Below are 21,108 nucleotides of genomic sequence, written 5' to 3'. Positions count from 1 at the left end.
AAAGTGTCGTGGGAAAGTTATTTGGAAGACGTGGTCGAGCGACTTTGACATTACTCACTTACAAACCACCATGTCTGAGCAATTCAAGGAGTTCATCGACATTCCTCAACAATTCATTCGCGACGGCAACCAGGTTAGTGTTGCCAAGCTTATGCTTGAACTTGAAACTTACTGACTTGTCCTGCCTGTCAGTTTCTTACACGTTGCACGAAGCCTTCGCAAAAAGGTGTTTTCTGGGTTCGCATCTACTTATAACACATGGTGCTGAAAGTGCCATTACAGAGTTCATTCAGATCTGCAGGGCAGTCGCTGTTGGTTTTGCTGTCATGGGTTTCATTGGATACTTCGTAAAACTCATCCACATCCCAATGTGCGTCTTACACCTTGCCCCTCATATTTCGCATACTCATATCGTTATTCTAGAAATAACATTCTCGTGTACGTGCTACTCTCTTTTAAAGTGCTTCGCTGTGCTTATGTCTGGACAGCGGAGGAGCATAACCTATATCTCTCGTTAATACGTGTCCCATTCTTGCGTGTCGTATACCACGGGCTTAGTTGGACAGGCACTCTATATCGTATCCCCCTTTTTTTCCATCCATGCACCCCATGCAGTCACTTGCTTGATGATAGGATTTCATCGTGCCGCATATCTGTCCGCAAAATGCTGAGACGCGAACCCCGTACTTTTGTGTGATCAATCGCTTTGCGGAGTAGCGCTCAATGACGAGCGTGCGCTTGAGACACATGCGCGAGTTCCGCCTGCTATGGTTCAACTGTAGTGGCTTGTGATAGTGGATTTAAAGGAGCAGGACGAGCATTCGGTATCTCTGGTGTTGATCCAACAGGCAGCTTACGCTTACGCAGACAAGGGAACCATGCGTAGATCATGTCCTGTCATATCCATCAGACCTCGTCCGTGCCAAATCATTCTCTTACCTTTTGTAGTCCAAACACGAGTGCTGAAGCCAAAGGGACTGTACAACAAAGATATCTTAAAGCCGCATTCCCACAAAGAAACTGAAATTTCCTCACGAGCTGCAGGAGCCATATGATAGCTCACGTCCATGGGCTGCTCAGTTAAAAACATGATGGCGGCTCTAGTGGGCCATGAGTACATCGCAAGTCCCACAAGTCATCTTCTACGCACATCAGAGCTACCCACGTATATAGGCAAAACAGACTAGCTCTGAAAATCAGTGAGGTTGAAGGTCGCCTAGGTGCTAGGAGCGGGAATGAATTCTTGATTCGTTTCCATGTACGGTAGTATTGGATGGTGATAGCCACTGCCAAAGAATACATCATCAGTCTCTGTCATTGCGAGTATCGTGATGATTACCTTCAAAGCACAATACCAATGTCATCATCACAACGCAGAAGGCAGGAAGCTGCCAAGGCTCTAAAAAGTTCGGTCAATTATTTCTTGAAAACCCTAGTCGAGACACGCGTATGTATACTCACAGGGGTTGTATATAAGTCGTACAGAAAAGACCATTCGACGGCTTTGCGGAGCGGTTGTGTAGTTTTATCAACTGCAAACATCTCATCAAAACGTGATTTCCTGTCATAAGCTAAACCACAGACAATCCATGCACTGGTTGAAAACCCTGCGAACACAATATACGGTGATTGATATTATCTGCATGGGTTTAGTGAGTCTCTTTTCGAATTTATGCAATCTTGCCCTGTACCTGTACTCACCAGGAACCTGCAAAGCCACCGAGGGAACTTCTCAGCAAAGGTGCGCTCAAAATGTTGAATGGTCGTCCACGTCTGTCAATTAGTTGCGTCAGACATCGAAGCAAAGGAGAGCTACCACAAGGGCCTACATGAATAACAACACCGAGACCAGCTACTGCGACCCTGGCTGACAGTAAGACATATACCAGGCTTCCTCATAAAATGCCAACTCACATCGGGGCGGTTCCATATACCATAGCTGCTTGCACCAAACAAACCGTTCGGTAGCGATGACGCATGTCTTCTCTTGCGTATAGACTGGCATATATATAACGCTGTAATCATGTAACGGAATCTCGAAAGTGAAACCGCTTACTAGAGACAATGTATTACAGAGTGGATCACCCAAGTAATGCAAAGGTTGATCAAGGTTGGATGCCAGGACAACTTCTTATGAAGTAGGGCAGTGGTGATGATGACCGGCAATAGAACATGACCCCCAGTTATTAAAAGGAAGAGATACGCAGAGATGAGAAGGTCAAGGTCTGGTGGGGGGTCTTTGCAGGACTCTTAGCAGTGAAGACTCACCACTAAACTGACCACTTACGAGACATAGAGCACAGAATGAAATGGACTTGTGAACGGCACACAACCAATGGGTTGACCAGTGACGCTCCGCTAATGATTGACCACGTAGTATATAGCCTGGGAACTGCGATCCGATCATCAAGCCAGTGCAGCTGTTGATATCGTGCGGATCTAGCAATCGGTCCCCTGTTGGACCAAACTCTGTGTTATTTACGTACGTTCTAACATTATACCCGGTTGATGGTACAACGTCGCTTGGAGTGCAAGAAATTCACAGAACGCGTCGAACCTTGAGGAGCGTTTCCAAACACGAGCAAATGCAGACAATCGCCGAATGACATCCTGAGAGCACAATATCAATGTGTTAATCAAAAACAAGTACGTCTTCGTAGAAATAGCCGCGAACACCACATGCATCCACCCAGCTCCTATCGAGTCTCCACCAGTAGTAAAGGAAACCGAGTAGAGACTTTGGCAAGCTCAATGGCTGGTAAAAATGTGGTATCTGCCACAGGCACACCATACGTCAGCAGTGCACTCATCTTATCTGAACCTTCTTTGGCGAGTTGCATGGAAGAGGAAGGCGGGACAAGCGCTGAAAGTAACATTTGGGTCCTCATCAAACATTCCTTGGCAGCTTGTTCTGGAACGGGGTGTGGAGGGTCCCTTGAAGATCGCACCTGTAAATTCAATTGTTAAGATGTTGCATCGCAATGGTGACGGATACATACTGTTGACTGCAGGACGGCGATCAGTTTGTCAAGCGATGACGTCTCGAGTGCCTCAGGAGGCCATGCTGATGCAAGGCATCGCAGGAACGTTGCATCATTTAATATTTGCAGGCTCCGACCTGTATCACCGTTCGGCATAGCGCGGGTGAATGTATCGATAAACAGGGCAAGGAGCGATGGCACTATGCTGATGAGTTGTGATGGATGGTGCGTGAGACCCAAGCTATGCAAGGAGGTTGATAAAGTATATAAGCTTTCCATCAGGGCTGGTGACGGCCCTGTGACAGGGGATGCTGCACGGTGTCAGTAAATTGCCATGCAAGGCAAACAGAAAACGAACCAGAAAGTGGTAGATGTAAGAATCTTGCATCATCGTCGTATATTGAGATAGCAGAAGAAATAGTGTGCTCCTTCCACCGGCTGATAATTCGGTCAAATAATAAACCGGTTTTGTCTCGAAATTCTGACCACGGTTCGGTGTTAACAATGAGGTATGCTTAGTGCGATCAACGTACCCAGTGCGACAACCTCATCACATCCTATATTTTCAAGGAAGGGCGATGCTAATGATATTTCGATCGCCACTCGACTAAGCAAGATCATGCTTTTCATCGCCCTGGTGGTGTCTTTTTGCTACCGGTGAGTTGGGAGAGCATTCAGATGCAGTGTCGTCTTACCTGGTTCGTTCATCAGCTCATCAGCAGTTGAAACAAGAGCGTCGGTGATCATAGAACAGAAAGCCTTCGCCTCCGGGAGATATGCCTCAACCAGGTTGCAAACCAACCCCCTAGTTGCCGTAGCTTGATTAAGGACGTCGAGTGAAGCAAATATATGAACATACTTGCCGCTCTCATCCGAACTAATACGGGCGTAGTCTTTTTGCAATGAAGCCGCAGACTCCTCCAGAATACTTAAAAATGTCTGCAGGCGAGGTGTCCGACCACGAAGTTGTGATTGTACAGCCGCTCTATATTTTTGGTATGGGGGTTCATACGCTGAAGATCCACTTCCTGCTAGGGGTGAGGGTGGAACAGAGTGGGATACATATATGCTGTTTAGAGGAGAAAACTCTAATCATCGAGCAGTCCTTTGGAATCACGTTCTGCAAAGAGCAATTAGATACATACCTTCAACAACGACTCCACTACTCGAAGGAAGTGAAGCCAATGCCTTCGAGAACAGCTCCTTCGCCCGGTAAATGGTATCGGCCCAGATAGCGGTGATTCGTTTTCTGACAGCTTCTTCGAATAGAGTATCGAGTGCCGTCTGCTCCGTTGTCACCATTCCCGATTTCAGCAGCCATTTTCGCAAGGAGGACCTAACATTCCAAACACTCTTCACGCTGTCTAACTCCAGTAGCCAGCGATGCAAAGCATCCCGAAGTGTAGAGCAAGACTGGTCAAACCAAGTTCGTAGTTTATCCTCCAGAAAGTATCCTGGGACGGAAGACGAAGCGGAAGATAATTCAACATACGGTTTGTATGACCTGATACCAGCTGGAAGGAGGACGAAGTATGATGACGACGGAAGTCCAGAAAGAATTGTCTGGGTGCTCAAAGCTAGATCGGGAGAAAGGGAAGTCTCTGGCTCAGACACGATGGGCGACTCAGTATGCATCTGTTCCAGCGCGCGAACTGCCAGAGCTGGCTGCGTGGGTCTCTGACTTTGGAATACATCCCGAGCGCAATTGACGGTCCTTGATATAACCTCCACAGCGATTAGCACGGAGGACTTCACCTCTTGAAGTCTGTCTTTCAGAGGCATGCCTTTAGGCTTTGAAGCCCCTGCAGGATGTCCATTTCTCTGTGTCGTAGGGATGCCATGGGGGATTGGAGGTGTCGCGATAATTGGATTTTTGGACACCAGCATATGCATGGACCGCGTCCTTTGGGAGAGATATGTGGTCAGAGTGTCCGTCAAAGGTCTCGACTCAAGAATATGCAGAGTCAGAATAATTGCGCAGGTGTCCTAGACCACATAAGATCATGAGAAGACAACAAACACAAAAAAGCGAACCTCGGGTGATTTCTCATACGCCCTCAGAGATAATGTGGCTCTATGGACAATTTGCGAGCGAAAATGAGATATGGTTTCCCACTGTCGTTGGATGAGCGGAAACTGCTCCTGAATGCGAAACGTTAGAAGGCAAAAAAAGAAATTTAGTGCCGAATGTACCATGACATTGATGCCTTTATTTTGCCAACTCTCCTCATCTTGGTCATCATCATGAGAAAGTGCTCGATGCACAACTCGTGCCAGCATGAATAACCAGGCGGCATGGAAATACTTTTCTCGTTCAATAAGTCGCCAGAGATGCTCTGGTGCATCAAGAAGCAACTTTATGTGGGCGGAGAGCGCTTGTAATATTTGCAAATGCGAGTCTGGAATATGAATATGAAGTCATGCAATGTCATGGGGCAGACCGGTACTCACCTTCCTTGCCGACATTCGATGTACGATTTTCCCTGCATGGCTGTTGCTGAGACACAATGGCAACTTTAGTCTCCTGGAATGCCTCTTGTACAAGTTTTGCGGACTTGGACATGGAAATTATGGACGTTGAGGCTTGTAGGAGATCGCGATACCGTTCCCTGCGCTTTCAAGGTACAGTTAAAACGCGAAATACATTCACGTAAGAGCACGCACCCAACCATAACACGAAGCTCCTCTTGCTTGGCCTCGGCATCGGATCTGAGGTCTCTGTTTGAGCCAAGGCGACTGACACAGGTGGGCCATTAAACACACCTTAGCTGAACTTGTTTCCCCCTCACTTCGGGAATAGTAAATTTCGCAAACAGATCATCTGGGTCAATGTTCACAGTCTCATCTTGCACCCTGATCGATTGCGGGCTCGAGGAATGGGTGAACGAGACTGAACGAGGAAACTTCAGTACTGAAGGAGACGGTACAAATGTTGCTGCTGGAGTTGAGTGAGACGACTCTGCAAGACTCTGGATCGAAGCAAAGGATGCGACCGATACGGTGGACGGTCGCCGAGCCATACAGACAGCTTGCAAGGTTGTTATGTCCGAGATGTTTCAGCGGAAGCAGTCGTGGTCAAACAGCATTGGTATATTACGTAATCATATATTGCAACTTATGTAATTCACAAAGTGTGAATAGAAACGACGAGGTGAGATGTGCTCCATGGATATTAGCTGCTAAAGCTGGTCATTAGGCCGGACACTATCGTCTCTCATCGTCGGAGCCTGACGTGTCGGCCACGTCCATCTCTACAGGACTAGGTTTTCTTTCATTTTGTGCCGGAGCAGGCACAACGGGTGAGGGTCGAGAAGACTGGGCTTGAGATGCTCCACTCTGGGTTGGCGAACCACTGGAGGAGTTGGCCAGCCGTTGGTCAAGTGCCTTCAGTGCAAGTGCCCTGTATGCAAGGGTTAGCGCGATTGGATGGAAAATAGAAGCGAATACGGACCGTCGCCTTTCAGCTTCGGCTCGAGCTCCACCTGGCACCTGGCTATATCCTCCGGACTCAATGTCATGAGGCACAGAAGTAGGAATAAGGTGGAAACGCGTTGCGATTTTGAATACAGTGTTTCCGAGCACTGATAACGGCGTGCTAGAAAATAAATTGGTATCTGCAGAAAATAAATAAATAAGATACTCACTGGAGGAATGGAGGGAACCAGCTCGTCAGAGCAAATGTTTCGCTCCGATCTCCATATGTCACTGCCCCTCCTAAGGAGTCGCCGACATTGCGCTTGTAGAAGCGGAGGTATATCCACGACACAAACCAGCCAAACTGAATGAGAATATATGGGCTTTGGAAGCCAATTATTGTCATAATGGTCGAAAAAGTCAAGTATGCCATAGGAAGCGTCTACAGACAGGGTCAGATCGCCGATAGTGATGGACAAAAAAAAAAGACCTTGACGCGAGCTTTGATAAAGCCTAAAATTTGAACTTGGTGCTCGGGGATAACTTGAGTAAATGCAACGAGCAGGCTGATAAATAGTGCCATGTGACCGTGATACTCCATGCCATACCTGCATAGTCCAAGGGTGAGGCACTGCCGTTGAAAGATATGAGTGAAACTTACAAGAACAACTCGGCATTGCGCAACACAGCGAATTCAATCCAGTTGAAGGCGAACGCGATGATATTCGGTCCGGTCACGCATACGACAATAAACTTCAAAGTTTCGACAGTCCCCCACAGGCGCTCAAAATAACTTAACGAAGCAGGAATGACAAGAAGTGAGATGATGAGCTTTCGGCCATGTTCAGCATCAATATATTCGTCAATAGAATAATACTTGCCTCGATGACGCTTATTTCGACCAGGGCTGAGGTTGCAAGTGTCCAAGGAAAGAATAGGCTTGTTCCAGGTACCATTGTCAGGTAGGGAACCAAGGGAGCATCTGTTGTCCATTTTATCCAAAGATACAATGCCGAGGAAGCTAAGGTGGCCACGGTGAAAAAACGCGTCACTGGTGGTACAGAATTGATGTATTGCAGCGGTGTCGAAAGGATAGCCATTGCGACACGTTAAATCAAAATCAGGGAAGATCGTCGGGTATGGCTAATAAAGATCCCAGTTATAATCAAAGCTCACGAGAGTGTGCTAGAGACCGCGGCCGTTGTCGAGAGCGTCCTTGAACCTGTTGCACTGAATGAGCCCAATGTCGCAGGGCAAACTACTGCGAATTTGTGGCTGTTTACTTCAAAGCACGATGGCTTCCTTACGTCAGCAGAACCTCCTTGCTTCTCCTCGTCATCTGCTGAGGCAGCCTCCGATGGCGGACTACGATTTTCGCCCAGGAGGCTCACTCAAATTCAAGGGCGGCGTTGCTGAGGGAGGAATTGTCAAGAAGTATGTGCTATTTGTCCTTACCATTCAGCGCACCTGACAGATACGCAGGAAGAAGAAATCCAAATCCAAATCTAACTCGCAATCCGATAATGGGAAGGACCGCGAGCGTGAACGAGTGAAGGAATTGTTATTCAAAGAGGACGCAGAACTTGCTAATGGTTCTCCTTCGGGGAGCAACCGTGATTCTCCTGCTCTACCTGGGAATAATGACAGAAAAACGGATGCGGAGCGACGTTTTGAGGAAGCGCAACGACGCAGGGTGAGTGTTCCGGTTGAGACAACTGTTCAGATTATTGACGCCAAAGCTCAGCTTGCCAATAAAGTTTCTCGATTGGCACGCAAGACGCACAAGGATCGCGTCAACGAGTTGAATACTAAACTCGAGTCACTCAGTGAGCACCACGACATTCCCAAGGTGTGTAGTACAATTTCAGATGGTCCGTGCAAACTCTCACGGCATTCAATAGGTTGGTCCAGGATAATATTTGCAAAAAAATCGCGTTCAGCACCGCGTTCGTGTCCAAGACCGTGGTTTTGTGCGGACTCGCGGTGCAGAATTTCAGTGGCGAACAACAGCTATCTTCATACCATCATGTCCTTGTATACAGCTTGAAATTCATGTATTTTACACGCGAAGTGCCTGGGGTTCCACTATTGCCACATATTTGTTAGGTTGGGTTGATATAAGTAGCCACGGATGATGCGGGTCATAAATCCGTGACCACTCTTGACCCTTTCCTTCACGTTCATTCCCTGCATCATGTCTGCTGCACCGCAGGCAGAAAAGAAAGGGCACATCTGCCCTCCCTCAAACGCCAAACACCCTTCCGATAGATGGGAGTCACTTTTGTGTATTCGTTCATATGCAAGTTCACGAATCTGAGGTCGAAGGTGGAGGGATTGGAAACACCGATGGAGTGAGCACACACCCGCACTACATGCACCTCACTCGCGTCAACTGAACACGCGATTTCCCCCGATGATAGCTTTGAGAATGCCCTCTTGACGCATGGCCCAGATCCCATACTACAAAAGATTTTACAGCAGTTCATACTGAATTTGCGCCCGCAGACGCGTAATTTGAGGTGAGCACTGTTTGTAATAACCCGTTCACGCATGAGGAACGTTTGACCGTCTTTGTACTTATGTCAGTCTTGATCATATCTCTGCAACTTTGAATGCTGTCCTTGCGGACACATTCAAGACATCGGAGCGAACTGTTTTCTGGGACGATGAACTGAGGGCAAATGTGAACCCTTTTGCCGATTTGGAAGGCGGCTTTTTCGCAGCCGATTGGGATCTTAAAGTTAGTCATTGTCTTGCCATGCTGTAAAATTTACCCCTGAGAGCGCGTCACGTTATATCCCATACAGCTCCAAGTTCTTCGCCAGCTGGTGGAATTGCAACTTACGCACTCCATTGACATAAAGAATACTGTCGATCGCGCGTGGGGCGTGATGCAGAACAAGCACAAGAAGAAAGACCCCGAAACTGCCCCACCTGAATCCAATGATTCCAAGAGCCAGCAGAATCTGCAACTTGTTCCATTGGGTCAGGACGCACAACGCAAGCGCTATTGGGTTGCAGATGGTTCGTGCGTCTTTCATTTCATACTCCTCGCCCTGTTTCCTATTTGCGTGTATTTGGTGCGAGGCCGCATTTTTTTGGCCCCATGTTATCCGGCGTTAGCCGTCTGTAAGGATTTCCGGCTGACTCCCGTTCTAATCTATCTTAGATTCCCCGCGGATATACGTTTCAACTAACCCCTGGAAAATAACCGCAACCTTCCAGACGGTCTCTTCAACGCGTGAAGAGTACCTTGCTGTGATTGAGAAGCTGAAAGCATCTTCCCCGCAAGGCGATCGTAAAAACAAGCTAGAACAAGCCCATACTGCACTCGTCAAGGCACTTGAAAGTCGGATAGACATTGTTGACGCAGAATTAGCGGTGAGTATTTGTCCTTCTGATCGGTAGTAAATAACAGATAGATCCTACTATTGCTTGCTTACCGATTATTCAGCGTGTACAAAGGGCCCGCAAGAAGATAGAACAGCGCCAGATACTGTTGGCGCAAGCTGAAATTCGACAGACCCGCACGCGACGGCAAACCCGTCGGCCCGACTACGTGTACCATGACGCTGAGAGTGGAGAGGCAAGTGGTTGGCGCGATCATTTAATTTCGATGGCTCATATATTTTACGAACAGGATGACGCTGATGAATATCAATTTGAAGAGGACAACGACTATGATGACGAGCCATTTGCGGAGGATAACTTTGGTAGCTCCCGATCACATGGCCGTCGACAGTTGGAGGTGACTGCACAGCGGAGATCCACTCGTGCCACAAAATCCAAACGATCCTCCCCTGATTTGTCTGCTTTTGAATGGAGAGGCGAAAGGAGGTCGACTCGTCTTGGCACTACTGAAGAGACACCCATAGACCGCCCATCAAAACGTGCGCGAACGGAGGAAAGCACGATGAGTTCTACGTCTGCAGGGTTGCCCCCAGCCTTACCAGCCGAGAATTCAAACGGCGTCTCGAAGACCAAAGCGAACGGCGCAGCAGCTGTCAAACCAACTGAGATTGCAGTTGAACAGCTTGGAGGGAAAAAGAAGAGCAAATTTTGGTTCTATGCCGTGGAACCGATCCCTGCGCCTTCTGACGTCCTCCCACCTGGTGGCAGTGGTTCGACCTCCGTGAACGGTCATGGACACAACGGAGATACCGGCCCCTCCGGCACCAGTAGTAACGCTTCGGTCCCCACACATGGCAGTGGAGATGTGATGGACATCGACGACCACAAAGAGAGTAGCTTATCGCCAGTTGCATTGGAAGGACTGCGGAGTGTATGATTTTCTATCTCATCGCTTCATTCGACTCTTGGCATTTTTTCTTGTCTTCACCATTTTACTCGCACTCCATAATATTCCACATACCAACAAAGCCTCACCCACTGATCAGCCTAGTCTAATCGTTCATTTTATTACTCCCCATACACGTCCGACCTATGCAGGTCTTGCAGTGATGATAAAGCGGGGACGTTTGATCCTCCATATCTGTACTATGTATCTATTCATTTTTTTTTCCAAGACACGGCAAACTTATCACTTCATTTTGTACCCCCATTGGTTTCTCGTAGCGATTATGACACTGATTTTTTGTGAGTTTGACCACCATCCAACCAATAGTCGAGGAATTTATTTTTCGAGGCGAGTGCAAGACCAACTGTGTGATTCGACTAGTATTTTTAGGTAATTGTGCGGGTGCAATTAGTACCGGACCAGTCTAACCGTGAAAGCTTTTGGCGGACTTTGCTTCCAGTCTACGTCAAGCGCCCTCGATAGATGATTGCACGAATCGCGGAGAATGCTCTCCAGAAGATATCTCGACCCGTACCGAGCTTTCGTGGTTATCTTCGCGCTCATGAACTTCGTCTGGCTCGCCGAACAGCATCAACTCTGGTGAGACCTCCGTCCTCGGACGATGCAGAACTGGTCTCTCTCTTCGACAGACCTCAGACAGGGCAGAAAGCTTCACCGTTATTCGTTTCTGGTATTTTTCAGCACCCTCAGCTGACAACGCCAGCTGCGTTTAGCGCGCTCGCTGATTCAACTCTCGTACGCGCGCAACTCCTGACAGAGCGAATACTGCGGGCTAGGGAATCCCGGTCCGAGCTCTTCAAGGTGATCAAGAATCTGGACAGACTCAGCGATCTTCTATGTGGGGTTATAGACCTGGCAGAGCTCTTGCGGAATGCACATCCTGATCCTCGGTGGGTAGATTGCGCTACGGAGAGCTATGAGAAGTTGTGCGAGTTTATGAACGTATTGAATACTCATGTTGGGTTATATGAAGTGAGTCATGCACTGTCACATATTTTCAAGATGTCACCTCCTTTGCTAGGTGCTGCACACTGTACTACACGACCCAGAGATCGTCAAGTCCCTCAGTCAGGAGGCACTTCAAACTGCACTTATATTCTGGCGTGATTTCGAGAAGTCTGCTATCAAACTTCCCCCAGAACAAAGGGAGAGGTTTGTATCCCTTTCATCCGAGATTCTTTCTGTGGGTCATGAGTTTGTCACGGAAGCTTCTGCCCCACGACCGCCAGTGAAGATCAAGCCATCCGAGCTAGAAGGTTTGAAGGACCGAGGAATGGGTGCTCGTCTTCAAAGACAAGCTTTTTTTACGCAGAAGGATTTGCTGGTTTATCCGGGCTCTCATCAAGCTCATATGATCATGCGTGCGGCGCCTGACGAAGAACCACGAAGAAAGGTGTACCTAGCGGGTCACGCGAGCAGTACAGAGCAAATTGAACGCCTTGAGCGGTTGCTACACGCGCGTGCAAAACTGAGTCGCCTGGTAGGCTGGGACAGTTATGCTGGCATGACGCTCAGCGACAAGATGGCGAAAACTCCGGGTGAGCGATTCCGTGTGGTGGTATGTCCGTCCGTCCTGATATCCGAGTTATGTAGAAAATGTCAATCATTTTTTGGGTACCTTCTTGGATCACACGACGCTCGTTGCTCGCAATGCATTGCACACATTAAGTCTGCGGAAGCAAGGGCATCTTAAATCGACAAACCTTCCTATTATCCAGGCATGGGATAGAGATTATTATTGCCCACCCGAAGCACCAGCACCACCAGTTCCTCTCCCCCCTCTTTCACTTGGCCGGGTATTTATGGGCCTTTCACGACTATTTAAACACCTTTATGGAATAACCTTACGACCCGTTGATGTTGCCTCCGGTGAAGTATGGCACTCTGACGTGCACAAATTAGAAGTGGTTGACGAAGATAGAGGCGTCGTTGGTTGGATATATGCCGATCTCTTCGCCCGTAGAGGGAAGTCATGCGGAGCCGCACATTACACTGTCAGATGCTCAAGACGAACGGACGATGACGACGAAGCTGGCGACCTGCGAATACCAGGAACAGATGAATTTGTTCGCCCGTCTGTCGAATTTGAAGCCACTAAGCGGCACAGACTACGCGGTGAGCATGGTGAGTTCCAGCTACCACTCGTAGTCCTGCTTTGCGATTTTGCACCGCCGTCTGTTGCTCGGGGCCCTACCGTTCTTGAATGGCATGAAGTTCAGACTTTGTTCCATGAAATGGGACATGCCATGCATTGTGAGAGTTCCTCATTTTCGTTTATATCACGATCACTGACAGTATACCAAATTTCAAGCCATGATCGGTCGGACCGAGTACCACAATGTCGCTGGGACGCGCTGTGCGACCGACTTTGTCGAGCTGCCTTCAATCCTCATGGAGCACTTCCTCAACTCCCCCAAAGTTCTCTCCCTCTTCGACACCGACGGCTCTTCTATCATCAACCAAACAGGAAATCACCACGAAGATCCTTGCCGGTACATCGATACCCATAACAACATCTTACTTTCTGTGCTTGACCAGATATACCACTCCCCCGCCGTGCTAGAGTCAGGCTTCGACTCGACGGCGGCCCTTGCAAACTTGTATAATACTCGTGGTTTGATCCCGCATGCACCTGGGACGTCGTTCCAGACGCAGTTTGGGCATCTCTTTGGTTATGGTGCAACGTATTACTCGTATCTATTCGATCGCGTTATTGCATCCCATGTGTGGCGGAAGATATTCTCTGCCGACCCGCTCAACCGCGAGCTGGGAGACAAATATAAGCAAGAGGTGCTGAGGTATGGTGGTGGGAAGGACCCGTGGTTAATGCTCAGTGCGCTGCTTGATGCACCTGAGCTCGAGGTGGGTGACGCAGAGGCGATGCGGGAAGTTGGTAGATGGAGGATGGAAGATGGTATCGTTCCGGAAAGACATTAGGATTCATACTACATTAATTTGTTCACCACTCCATTATTTCTCTCAAACTAGATCCTAGAGCACAATCAATTACAACGAAAATTTGTTTCGATTGATTCCGGTACATACAGAGCAATGAAAAGCGAAGGAGAACAAACTACAACAAAAGAACAACATATGCAAATGCGTGATTGTCTGAGACATGATGTAGGGTATGTTATGCAATGTGCGATGTGCACGATGATGAGATATGATATGATATGAATAATAATATGTAGACCGCATAAAGCATATGGACAGCACGAACAAAGAGAGCATATTGACGATCATCTAACTCCGGAATCAGCAAACAAAGCAGCGAACAAAGAACGAGAACACTTACACAGACACCGCTAGTTCCTGCTCCAGTAGCCGTGCGTGCTCTCTTAGAAGCTGGAGTTGCTCCAGCTTCGCCAAGCGAGCACAATCAACAGGTGAGGAAATCACAGGTTGTGGCGTAGTAAATAACAACGGGGGGAGCTGGAGCGCAGAGAGATCAATCTCTGGTAATATTTGTGGGAAGGGATCGCAAGACGATGGCAGTGAGAATTGATCCATGTCGGACGGGAAGGGTTGGTCAGGATTCAAGAGATTTGTCCAGATAAAATCATCAGAAGGCACGGGGTTCATAAGGTTGATAGAGGGTTGAGATATGGTGTCGAATCCGGTGGAAGCTGGAACTGCCTCGCCGGAATTCTCAGGGGCAAATGTAGATAACACGTCAAGCAAATTGTCCAGGTGATCGAGAGAAGGGGAAAGGGAGGCGTGGGAAGGAACTTCCAAATTAGCGACCTGTCCGTCGAACAATGGAACTGTGCGACAATAAGCAAGGATTTCAGAGTAAGGTATACAGGACACGTACGGTCTACCAGGGTGGGCTGAACGAAATCTTGCTGAGTGGGCTGTTGGAATGAAATAGATTGCGTTTCAGGGAATGTGTATCCGCTAAAGACTTCAATGTCGAGGGGCGCAAGTTGATCGAAACCAACGTTCTCGACTGGACCAGGAATCTCGAAGAAGTTCGTGTGGAACCAGTCATCGATGCCTGACTCGAGAGGAGCGGAAGATCTCGGAAGAGGATCAGATACAGCATGAACACGAGGTCCCACGAGGAGACCTCTCGGACGCTTGGGCCCAGCGTGAGCATCGGCATCGGCATCTGATAACCTTCGCTTTCGTGAAGGCTCTGAAGACGGTCGAGAAAGTGCCATAATTTCGAATTCATCGTTGCCGTCCAAACCATTGCTACTTGATGGCGGAGACGGCAAGGCAGGAGTCTCCGCAAAGGGGGTCGGGACTTTCGCACTAGACCTAAAAGATGTTGATAAGTGTTACATGCTGCGAGAAAAAATGACAGCTTACCGGAGGCGTTTCATCGGTCGATCCACACATAGAGGCTCTATCGAATCATTTGATTCAAACGACACAGAGGCACGCCGTTTCCGACCAGCGAGAATGGGTGGATTGATATCATCTTCCTCGTCTTCACTCTCGTCTGTCCACGATTCCTCGAGAGTGGGAACTGGAGATGGAGAACGTGAATAACTGGGAGATGGGTATGAAGCAAAAGCTGGAAGCGTCTTTTGGGCCTGCCTATCAAGCGCTCTTTGCGTTCTCCGCATCTCCTTCTCTTCCTCGCGTCGATTCTTTTCTTCTTTTGCGTGCTCCTTCTTCTCCCGCTCCAATCGCAACCTGTCCTCTTCCGTCATATCCTTGACCACTGCGTCAAGTTCACCTGCAAGCGCGCTCTTGGTGAAAGTAGACGCATAAAGGTTCTGTGCGTCAACCTTCATCTGCAGGAAGTCGTGGCAGATTGTGTGTGGAAGGACACGGGAAGGGTCTTCTTTGACCAGGGCACGAGAAGCAGCGTCGATGGCATCAGCTCGGCAGTTGTTGAAATGTTTGCGGCAAATGGTCGTCCAGTGGATGCGACGGCGAGCGCTGACGAACCAAACAGAAACGGAGTTCAAGGAACATCCAGAGCTCCTAGCAATACTTGCTTTCGTATCAGAAGATGGATAAGGGTTATGAATGTTAGCGAGCAGCCATTTGTATGCTGGTTCGATGAATGGGGGTAAGGAAGATTCCGGTGATTGTGGATTTTGTTCTGTGAGCATTGATGGAGGTGAAATGGTGACACGATTGAGGCGGTCTAGAATGCTCCCTAGACTATCGAGATTTTGTTTCCTTAATTCTTCATGTGTTTTGTGTAAATCAGAGAAGCAGTTCGCGATGATAGCAACCCTGGAGGACACCATGCTGACAACTGATATAGTGTCGTCGGATAGTTCTCCTGCCTCTACACAACGGGAAAAATCTGCGTGCAACAAACTCCAGGATGACTCAAACGACATCAAGGAGTTTTCGCCAAGCGAGATTGCATCAATGAGGGTGTCCTCTGCTTGTTGGAAACGTTGTCGTATGTCTTCGTCCATCGTAGTTTGAGTGAAAGAGATGAGATCGTGGCGGAGTTTTCACACATACATATGTATGTATATTTGTTTGGAATCCCAGACAATGCGGGACTTCAATTTGCTTTGCTCAAGCAATTTATCAAATATTTACAAACACATCATTTCATTGTTCACCAGATATACTTCAACCTGGCCAGTCTTGGGTCGAGCATATACCTCGAATCCAACATTTTCGACGACTCGAATGACTTCTGTCGACTGGAGCTCGACTTTAAAGCAGATCATGCAGCGTGCGCATGAATACCTCGCTCTTTCCTCTATCTCGACATCGTCGTGCTCGCTCGCGTCTCAATCACCACGACAACTTCCTATTGCTAAGTTATCCTTTCCTGACGCACCACCAATACAACATGCTCTTATGGCTGCTGGAGCCTGTCCCAAAATCTCACTAGCAATAGATCAAGCATATCAGAAGCGAGCTGCTGACTTGCGGGCTCTCTGCCACTCGGCTGTAATGCAGATATGTTCAAATCAGTATTCGTCCAATTTTGGCTATGCCCCCGATCACAAGGTCCTATCCGTATTCACCGATATATATCTCAAACAACTCGTCTCTTGGAGAGAACAATGTGTCATATTATATCTCAAACATTCATCAACAAGCGACAGGGCTGGAACTTCAAGTTGTGCACCAAAGTTTAACCATGTACGTCTTGTGTCCTGCCTTTGCCCGTTGAACCCTTCGTAAAGTCTTTGGCATTTCATCGTACCAGGAATATGTTCCCTTGTTGGAATACTTCTTCGCTGAGAACCCGTTCCCAACGCATGCAGACAAGGCTTTTCTTGCAAAGAAATCGGCAATGACATATCGTCAGATTCATGTTTGGGTACGAATAGTTATTGGGTTACATTAGGTTCTGGTACTGAAAATCGCAAGTTTCAAAACAGGCGCAACAGAATGAAGAAAGAAGGTCAAGTCTTGAGGAAGAAGCCAGTGGCTGAGGGTGCCACTCTTCCGTTGGATAACCTGTACCAGCGTATGGAGAAATTCATTGTACCAGAGGAAAAGAAAGCGCACACATCGCATTCCAGTCCTCCTGATTCAATTACCAACCTCGACGACGAGGTGGTGAGTGTAGTATTTTCCGTGGTCTTCATTTTATTCATGAGGTTTTGCATAGTTTATTGTCACGGACAGCCAACGCAACCCACTCGAGTCCCTGGCACCTTTGCACGCATTTCCATCGTCGTATCCCCCTTCGTGCTCGTATGATCCTTTCCCGTCCAGGAATGGCGTGACGAATTTTGGTGTGCCGAAATGGTTCCGGCGCCCAATGAACACAGTTGTTCAACGTCCTCCATCCGACATTGATGGGCTCGTAGACTGCTTCTCGAGGATAAATATTCTAGATGATCCCGGTGCCCATTCACGCGGCAACGTCGATTCATTTGCAGCTGTAGCTGCCATTACGGTTATACCCTTCTCTGCACCTCTCCCTGCCCTCATTCGGGGGATAGTTCCGCATGTCGTGCCTGTCTGTCCTCCCTTACTTTCCGTTCCCGCAACCGCATCTCGTCGACATGTCTTCAACACTCCCAGTCCGCAATCAAGACCTATCACATTGGTACCCGGGGCCTCCGAGACCCCGATAGGGCAGAAGGCCCGCCGCCGGAAAATGGCGCCGTTGCCGAGGCGTATTCCTCATGGGAATCCCACGTCTCACCGGGATATCACGCCAGCTGTTTCAGATGCATCTGTCGCCTCACCTTCGCCATCGTCGCCTTTGCGTTCATCTTCATTCGGGTCTGAGAGTTCCTCGCACAGCCGCCTGTTCTCAAGCGCGAGCTCCACGTCAAGCTCCTCTAGCCTCATGACACCGCCTCCATCATCCCCATCACCTCCCATGCAACTTGTGTCTCCCCCAGCATCGTTATTCAATTTCTCTTCAAATATGGTCGATCTGTTTGGCGATGCCTTGGCAGGCACTCCCTCGCCGGCCGAGGGACTGCAGCTGGACTTCAATTCAAGCATCTTCGGGAATGCACATATCCTGAAGTCACCGGCGTTTGACTTCGCCTTCAGTGCGCCCCCCGCAGCAAGTCTCATTCGCACACCATCATAACCTCTGATGGGAATCCGCGGACTCTATTTTCGCATGCTCCGGATAGAGCTTGCTTTCTACCTTTGGCACGCCTGGCCTCATTGCTGCGGAACATCCAGTAATGACGAAGAGCTACGGCGGCGCCCTATCGCGTCCCTTCATCTAATACCCTGAAGCGGACCATATGCAGCCTGTGCAATCCCATGTCTATGATAGCGCATCTTGACATATGCTGTATCTCATTGTTGTCTTAACACTGCTCTTGCTTTTCTCATTTTTATTCCCTTTCGTGTTATCCCCGCTTTTGCTAATTTTCGTTGCTATTTTGCTGTATTGATTTGTACCTGCTGGCTGTATGCTGTGAGCAATTGGAACTGATTGCTGGGTGTATCTGAAACGCGACTAGAACTGAGCATATTCTCTTTAAAATTGGGTATAGTCCATGGGTTTACAAAACTTCGTATGGACGGGCACTTAGTAATTTTACAAAAGAAAATCCACACACGGGCAGGCACCACACCCAAGATACAAAATTTATTGACAACTTCTTTCCCCTTGACACATCTACATGAACTTGCTTGCCTAGAAGACAGAGGTCAGATGCTATGAAAGATTAAATCAGGAATTGATGTACCATGCCCATGAGACCACCCTAAGCCTCCACTGTTGCCGCCACCGATGAAGTTGTTCATCTCCTTCTTCATCATAAGCTGCATGACATATGTAGCAGCGCTGTTCATGGCGCTTTGTTTCTCCTCGCCAGATCCGCCACCGGACTGATCAAAGAGCTTGGAGGCATGCTGCATGGCCATGCCAATAAGCTTGCTCTGCATGTCTCCGCCGCCTCCGCCGCTGCTGCCACCGCCCTTCATCATATCGGTGAATACCTGAAATAATATAAACAGTCGTGAACGTAATATCAATCGTCCTTGAAAGAGGCTCACTTTGAAAGCTGCAGCTCCACCCAACGCATCGGGCGCCATGCCCCCTGGGCCCTGACCCTCGGAGCTGAATGCCTGGTGATGAGCATTCTTGAGGTTTTGGACACCATCCTCATCGATGTCACCTTGCTGCTGGACGGTCTATAATCCGCAGCGATGAGGCGAGATCTAAAGACGTCACTCGAAGGGAAACGACAAACCCTGTGAGCATGAGACAGCGCCTTGTCTAAGAAGCCATGGTTGTCAGAGTCTACGTGCTGGCTCACTTCCTCCGAGTTGTCTGTGTACTTGTGAGCACGACGGGAGCGATGATCAAGTAAATGTACATACACGAAGTTCTGAAAGACTGGGAGGGTCCCCGGTTATCGGGAGAGTTGTACTCTCGGCCTCCAGTCTTGTGTACGTTGGCTGTCGTTGTGTTTAAATATTGCTTCAGTATGAAACGGTGGGTGTCCACTTACACTGAGACTGAGACTGAGACTGAGACTTGGAGTACGTCTCGTAACCCTCCTTAGCGAGATTAATGAAAGCTATCCTACATGGAATGTAATGAATTGATAATCAGCATTCACTGCGCAAAGCAACTTACCATGATGATGGGGGCTTAATGAGAGCTTGATTGCAGGTAGATATAGGCAGAATCTATCTGAGAGATCCGGTGCATTGATCAGTCCATCGTTATCACCCGGCTCCTGCAATCGCAGTTAGCCGGCGCCGGTCCTTCTATAATCAGCCAATTCGGTTCCTACCTTGACCCCGTGCCAGCACTTGCTAGTCTCGAACTAGCCTCTAGCTAGTATGTACTGACTGGGAACCCTACAGATAGGCTCAGTAGATGCCAGTAGATGCCAGTAGATGCTAATTCGACTACCTCGGTGCCCAGGTGAGTCCTGTGTATAGGCTACCATGCTGTCACTCGGCCTGCAATGTGGATTGGATGCCAATCTTATAGTATTCACCTCACGGAACTGCTCCATCATGGTGATTGCATTGAACAGTTCAATGAGGTGTATACAGCTTGGAAAGGGGACCTTCATCCCCGGTCTGATGGACGTCCTCCGCGTCGATACACCATAAGGTTATTTCTCTCAAACGTTACAAGATGTTACGTCGGTATTTTTGCGAAGGATACGTATCAACAAACGATCCATATCATGATGCCTACTGCGAAGGATTAACAGATGATGGGTATGTTATACTAGTCTCCGTGACGTTAACGCTACAGGATTGGACGAGTCGCGATGGTGTCACCTCGACAAGTAAACCCGTGCGCTAGGCTGTGATTCATGTTCGGCTGCATCTACTCATATAGGGTTAAAATGTTCTATCAACGTTCCCGGCGAACTGCATCTTCCGGAGCCTTGAGGCTGTCTTTCCTGAAAACTTGAAGCATTTCTTCCGAAACTTTACTTTTATACTGCGTCAGAACGAGTGTATCACCACAACTCACCCGGTACGCGGCGTTCCGATGCCGTTCCGGGACCTATTTGTTGTGACAGGCTCATGCATCTCATCAGATGTGCCAAAATGAAGTCCTACGCGCTCGTCCGCCTTTGAAAGTTCTTCTGCGACTTGACTCGTTGGGGTGAGAGCCTACTATTTTGTCCAGTACGTTTGCATGTTGAGCTCTTGATATGCCTGCCTGTTAGTTCTCTGCGTTGAACGAAGACACCAAGTAGCAAATTTGAATAATCCTGGAACTGAGCATCTTATTCAATCGATAACTTAAACAGCAATACACATAGCTATATGCGTCTTTGGTGAGTTACTCCTGTCAGCTGATATTAGGATGTCCAACGTTTCAAGCCTAAACCGTCGGACGATAGCATATAGTATCCTTCTGCGTATCCGTGGAACTCTCAACATCCACCACCTCCACCACAACCTCCCCCGCCACCACCACCACCACAGCCTCCGCCGCCGCCGCCGCCACCTCCACCTCCACCACCACAGCCTCCACTGCAGCTAGGACCACCGCCTGAA

The 21,108-nt window shown here is 48.5% G+C and overlaps 10 protein-coding genes across 10 annotated transcripts; 5 read left to right on the top strand and 5 right to left on the bottom strand.

Annotated features, from left to right (window-relative positions):
- The first annotated feature begins 56 nt into the window (after positions 1-56).
- Positions 57-893, top strand: EDB91DRAFT_1095936 (uncharacterized protein). The gene is made up of 5 exons (XM_041316971.1): positions 57-133; positions 193-226; positions 283-370; positions 424-438; positions 489-893. The coding sequence occupies exons 1-5, from the start codon at positions 71-73 to the stop codon at positions 499-501; spliced, it is 213 nt and encodes a 70-aa protein (XP_041183579.1). The 5' UTR covers positions 57-70; the 3' UTR covers positions 502-893.
- Positions 894-1,216: 323 nt separating this feature from the next.
- Positions 1,217-2,496, bottom strand: EDB91DRAFT_256981 (uncharacterized protein). Its single transcript, XM_041326622.1, has 10 exons — positions 2,487-2,496; positions 2,288-2,420; positions 2,057-2,237; positions 1,915-1,998; positions 1,830-1,863; positions 1,702-1,773; positions 1,585-1,639; positions 1,462-1,532; positions 1,340-1,399; positions 1,217-1,286 (listed from the first exon to the last, which is right to left on the bottom strand). The coding sequence occupies exons 2-9, from the start codon at positions 2,292-2,294 to the stop codon at positions 1,367-1,369; spliced, it is 537 nt and encodes a 178-aa protein (XP_041183578.1). The 5' UTR covers positions 2,295-2,420; positions 2,487-2,496; the 3' UTR covers positions 1,217-1,286; positions 1,340-1,366.
- A 32-nt stretch (positions 2,497-2,528) lies between these two features.
- On the bottom strand, positions 2,529-6,043 carry EDB91DRAFT_257088 (uncharacterized protein). Its single transcript, XM_041326623.1, has 12 exons — positions 5,745-6,043; positions 5,646-5,690; positions 5,433-5,590; positions 5,175-5,380; positions 5,016-5,123; positions 4,127-4,967; positions 3,841-4,069; positions 3,677-3,786; positions 3,515-3,625; positions 3,340-3,462; positions 3,000-3,292; positions 2,529-2,948 (listed from the first exon to the last, which is right to left on the bottom strand). The coding sequence occupies exons 1-12, from the start codon at positions 5,999-6,001 to the stop codon at positions 2,697-2,699; spliced, it is 2,733 nt and encodes a 910-aa protein (XP_041183577.1). The 5' UTR covers positions 6,002-6,043; the 3' UTR covers positions 2,529-2,696.
- An 8-nt stretch (positions 6,044-6,051) lies between these two features.
- EDB91DRAFT_1095917 (eukaryotic integral membrane protein-domain-containing protein) lies at positions 6,052-7,680 on the bottom strand. Its single transcript, XM_041316970.1, has 6 exons — positions 7,277-7,680; positions 7,057-7,226; positions 6,886-7,003; positions 6,626-6,837; positions 6,433-6,576; positions 6,052-6,381 (listed from the first exon to the last, which is right to left on the bottom strand). The coding sequence occupies exons 1-6, from the start codon at positions 7,493-7,495 to the stop codon at positions 6,186-6,188; spliced, it is 1,059 nt and encodes a 352-aa protein (XP_041183576.1). The 5' UTR covers positions 7,496-7,680; the 3' UTR covers positions 6,052-6,185.
- Positions 7,681-7,704: 24 nt separating this feature from the next.
- EDB91DRAFT_256881 (uncharacterized protein) lies at positions 7,705-8,542 on the top strand. The gene is made up of 4 exons (XM_041326621.1): positions 7,705-7,829; positions 7,878-8,088; positions 8,140-8,244; positions 8,297-8,542. Exons 1-4 carry the CDS (start codon positions 7,753-7,755, stop codon positions 8,309-8,311), a joined length of 408 nt encoding a protein of 135 aa, XP_041183575.1. The 5' UTR covers positions 7,705-7,752; the 3' UTR covers positions 8,312-8,542.
- Positions 8,543-8,589: 47 nt separating this feature from the next.
- Positions 8,590-10,683, top strand: EDB91DRAFT_1325875 (uncharacterized protein; the record flags this gene model as incomplete). The annotated part of the gene is made up of 7 exons (XM_041325213.1): positions 8,590-8,678; positions 8,714-8,746; positions 8,816-8,914; positions 8,982-9,135; positions 9,203-9,419; positions 9,565-9,776; positions 9,850-10,683. The coding sequence occupies 7 exons, from the start codon at positions 8,590-8,592 to the stop codon at positions 10,681-10,683; spliced, it is 1,638 nt and encodes a 545-aa protein (XP_041183574.1).
- Positions 10,684-11,116: 433 nt separating this feature from the next.
- Positions 11,117-13,732, top strand: EDB91DRAFT_1095910 (mitochondrial intermediate peptidase). Its single transcript, XM_041316969.1, has 4 exons — positions 11,117-11,685; positions 11,735-12,251; positions 12,307-12,966; positions 13,025-13,732. The coding sequence occupies exons 1-4, from the start codon at positions 11,176-11,178 to the stop codon at positions 13,648-13,650; spliced, it is 2,313 nt and encodes a 770-aa protein (XP_041183573.1). The 5' UTR covers positions 11,117-11,175; the 3' UTR covers positions 13,651-13,732.
- Positions 13,733-16,143, bottom strand: EDB91DRAFT_1095908 (homeodomain protein 1). The gene is made up of 3 exons (XM_041316968.1): positions 15,031-16,143; positions 14,531-14,979; positions 13,733-14,480 (listed from the first exon to the last, which is right to left on the bottom strand). The coding sequence occupies exons 1-3, from the start codon at positions 16,101-16,103 to the stop codon at positions 14,008-14,010; spliced, it is 1,995 nt and encodes a 664-aa protein (XP_041183572.1). The 5' UTR covers positions 16,104-16,143; the 3' UTR covers positions 13,733-14,007.
- Positions 16,144-16,237: 94 nt separating this feature from the next.
- EDB91DRAFT_1342622 (homeodomain protein 2) lies at positions 16,238-18,580 on the top strand. The gene is made up of 4 exons (XM_041325757.1): positions 16,238-16,788; positions 16,856-16,969; positions 17,020-17,211; positions 17,264-18,580. The coding sequence occupies exons 1-4, from the start codon at positions 16,327-16,329 to the stop codon at positions 18,203-18,205; spliced, it is 1,710 nt and encodes a 569-aa protein (XP_041183571.1). The 5' UTR covers positions 16,238-16,326; the 3' UTR covers positions 18,206-18,580.
- Positions 18,581-18,780: 200 nt separating this feature from the next.
- On the bottom strand, positions 18,781-20,512 carry EDB91DRAFT_1332702 (uncharacterized protein; the record flags this gene model as incomplete). The annotated part of the gene is made up of 7 exons (XM_041325407.1): positions 19,934-20,512; positions 19,715-19,739; positions 19,587-19,660; positions 19,456-19,533; positions 19,326-19,405; positions 19,129-19,266; positions 18,781-19,071 (listed from the first exon to the last, which is right to left on the bottom strand). The coding sequence occupies exons 1-7, from the start codon at positions 20,160-20,162 to the stop codon at positions 18,781-18,783; spliced, it is 915 nt and encodes a 304-aa protein (XP_041183570.1). The 5' UTR covers positions 20,163-20,512.
- Positions 20,513-21,108: the final 596 nt, after the last annotated feature.

This window comes from Suillus paluster (assembly GCF_016628075.1).
Source record: "Suillus paluster strain FC165 chromosome Unknown EDB91scaffold_2, whole genome shotgun sequence".
Classification (NCBI taxonomy): domain Eukaryota; kingdom Fungi; phylum Basidiomycota; class Agaricomycetes; order Boletales; family Suillaceae; genus Suillus; species Suillus paluster.
This window is presented reverse-complemented; position numbering and strand designations above follow the sequence as displayed.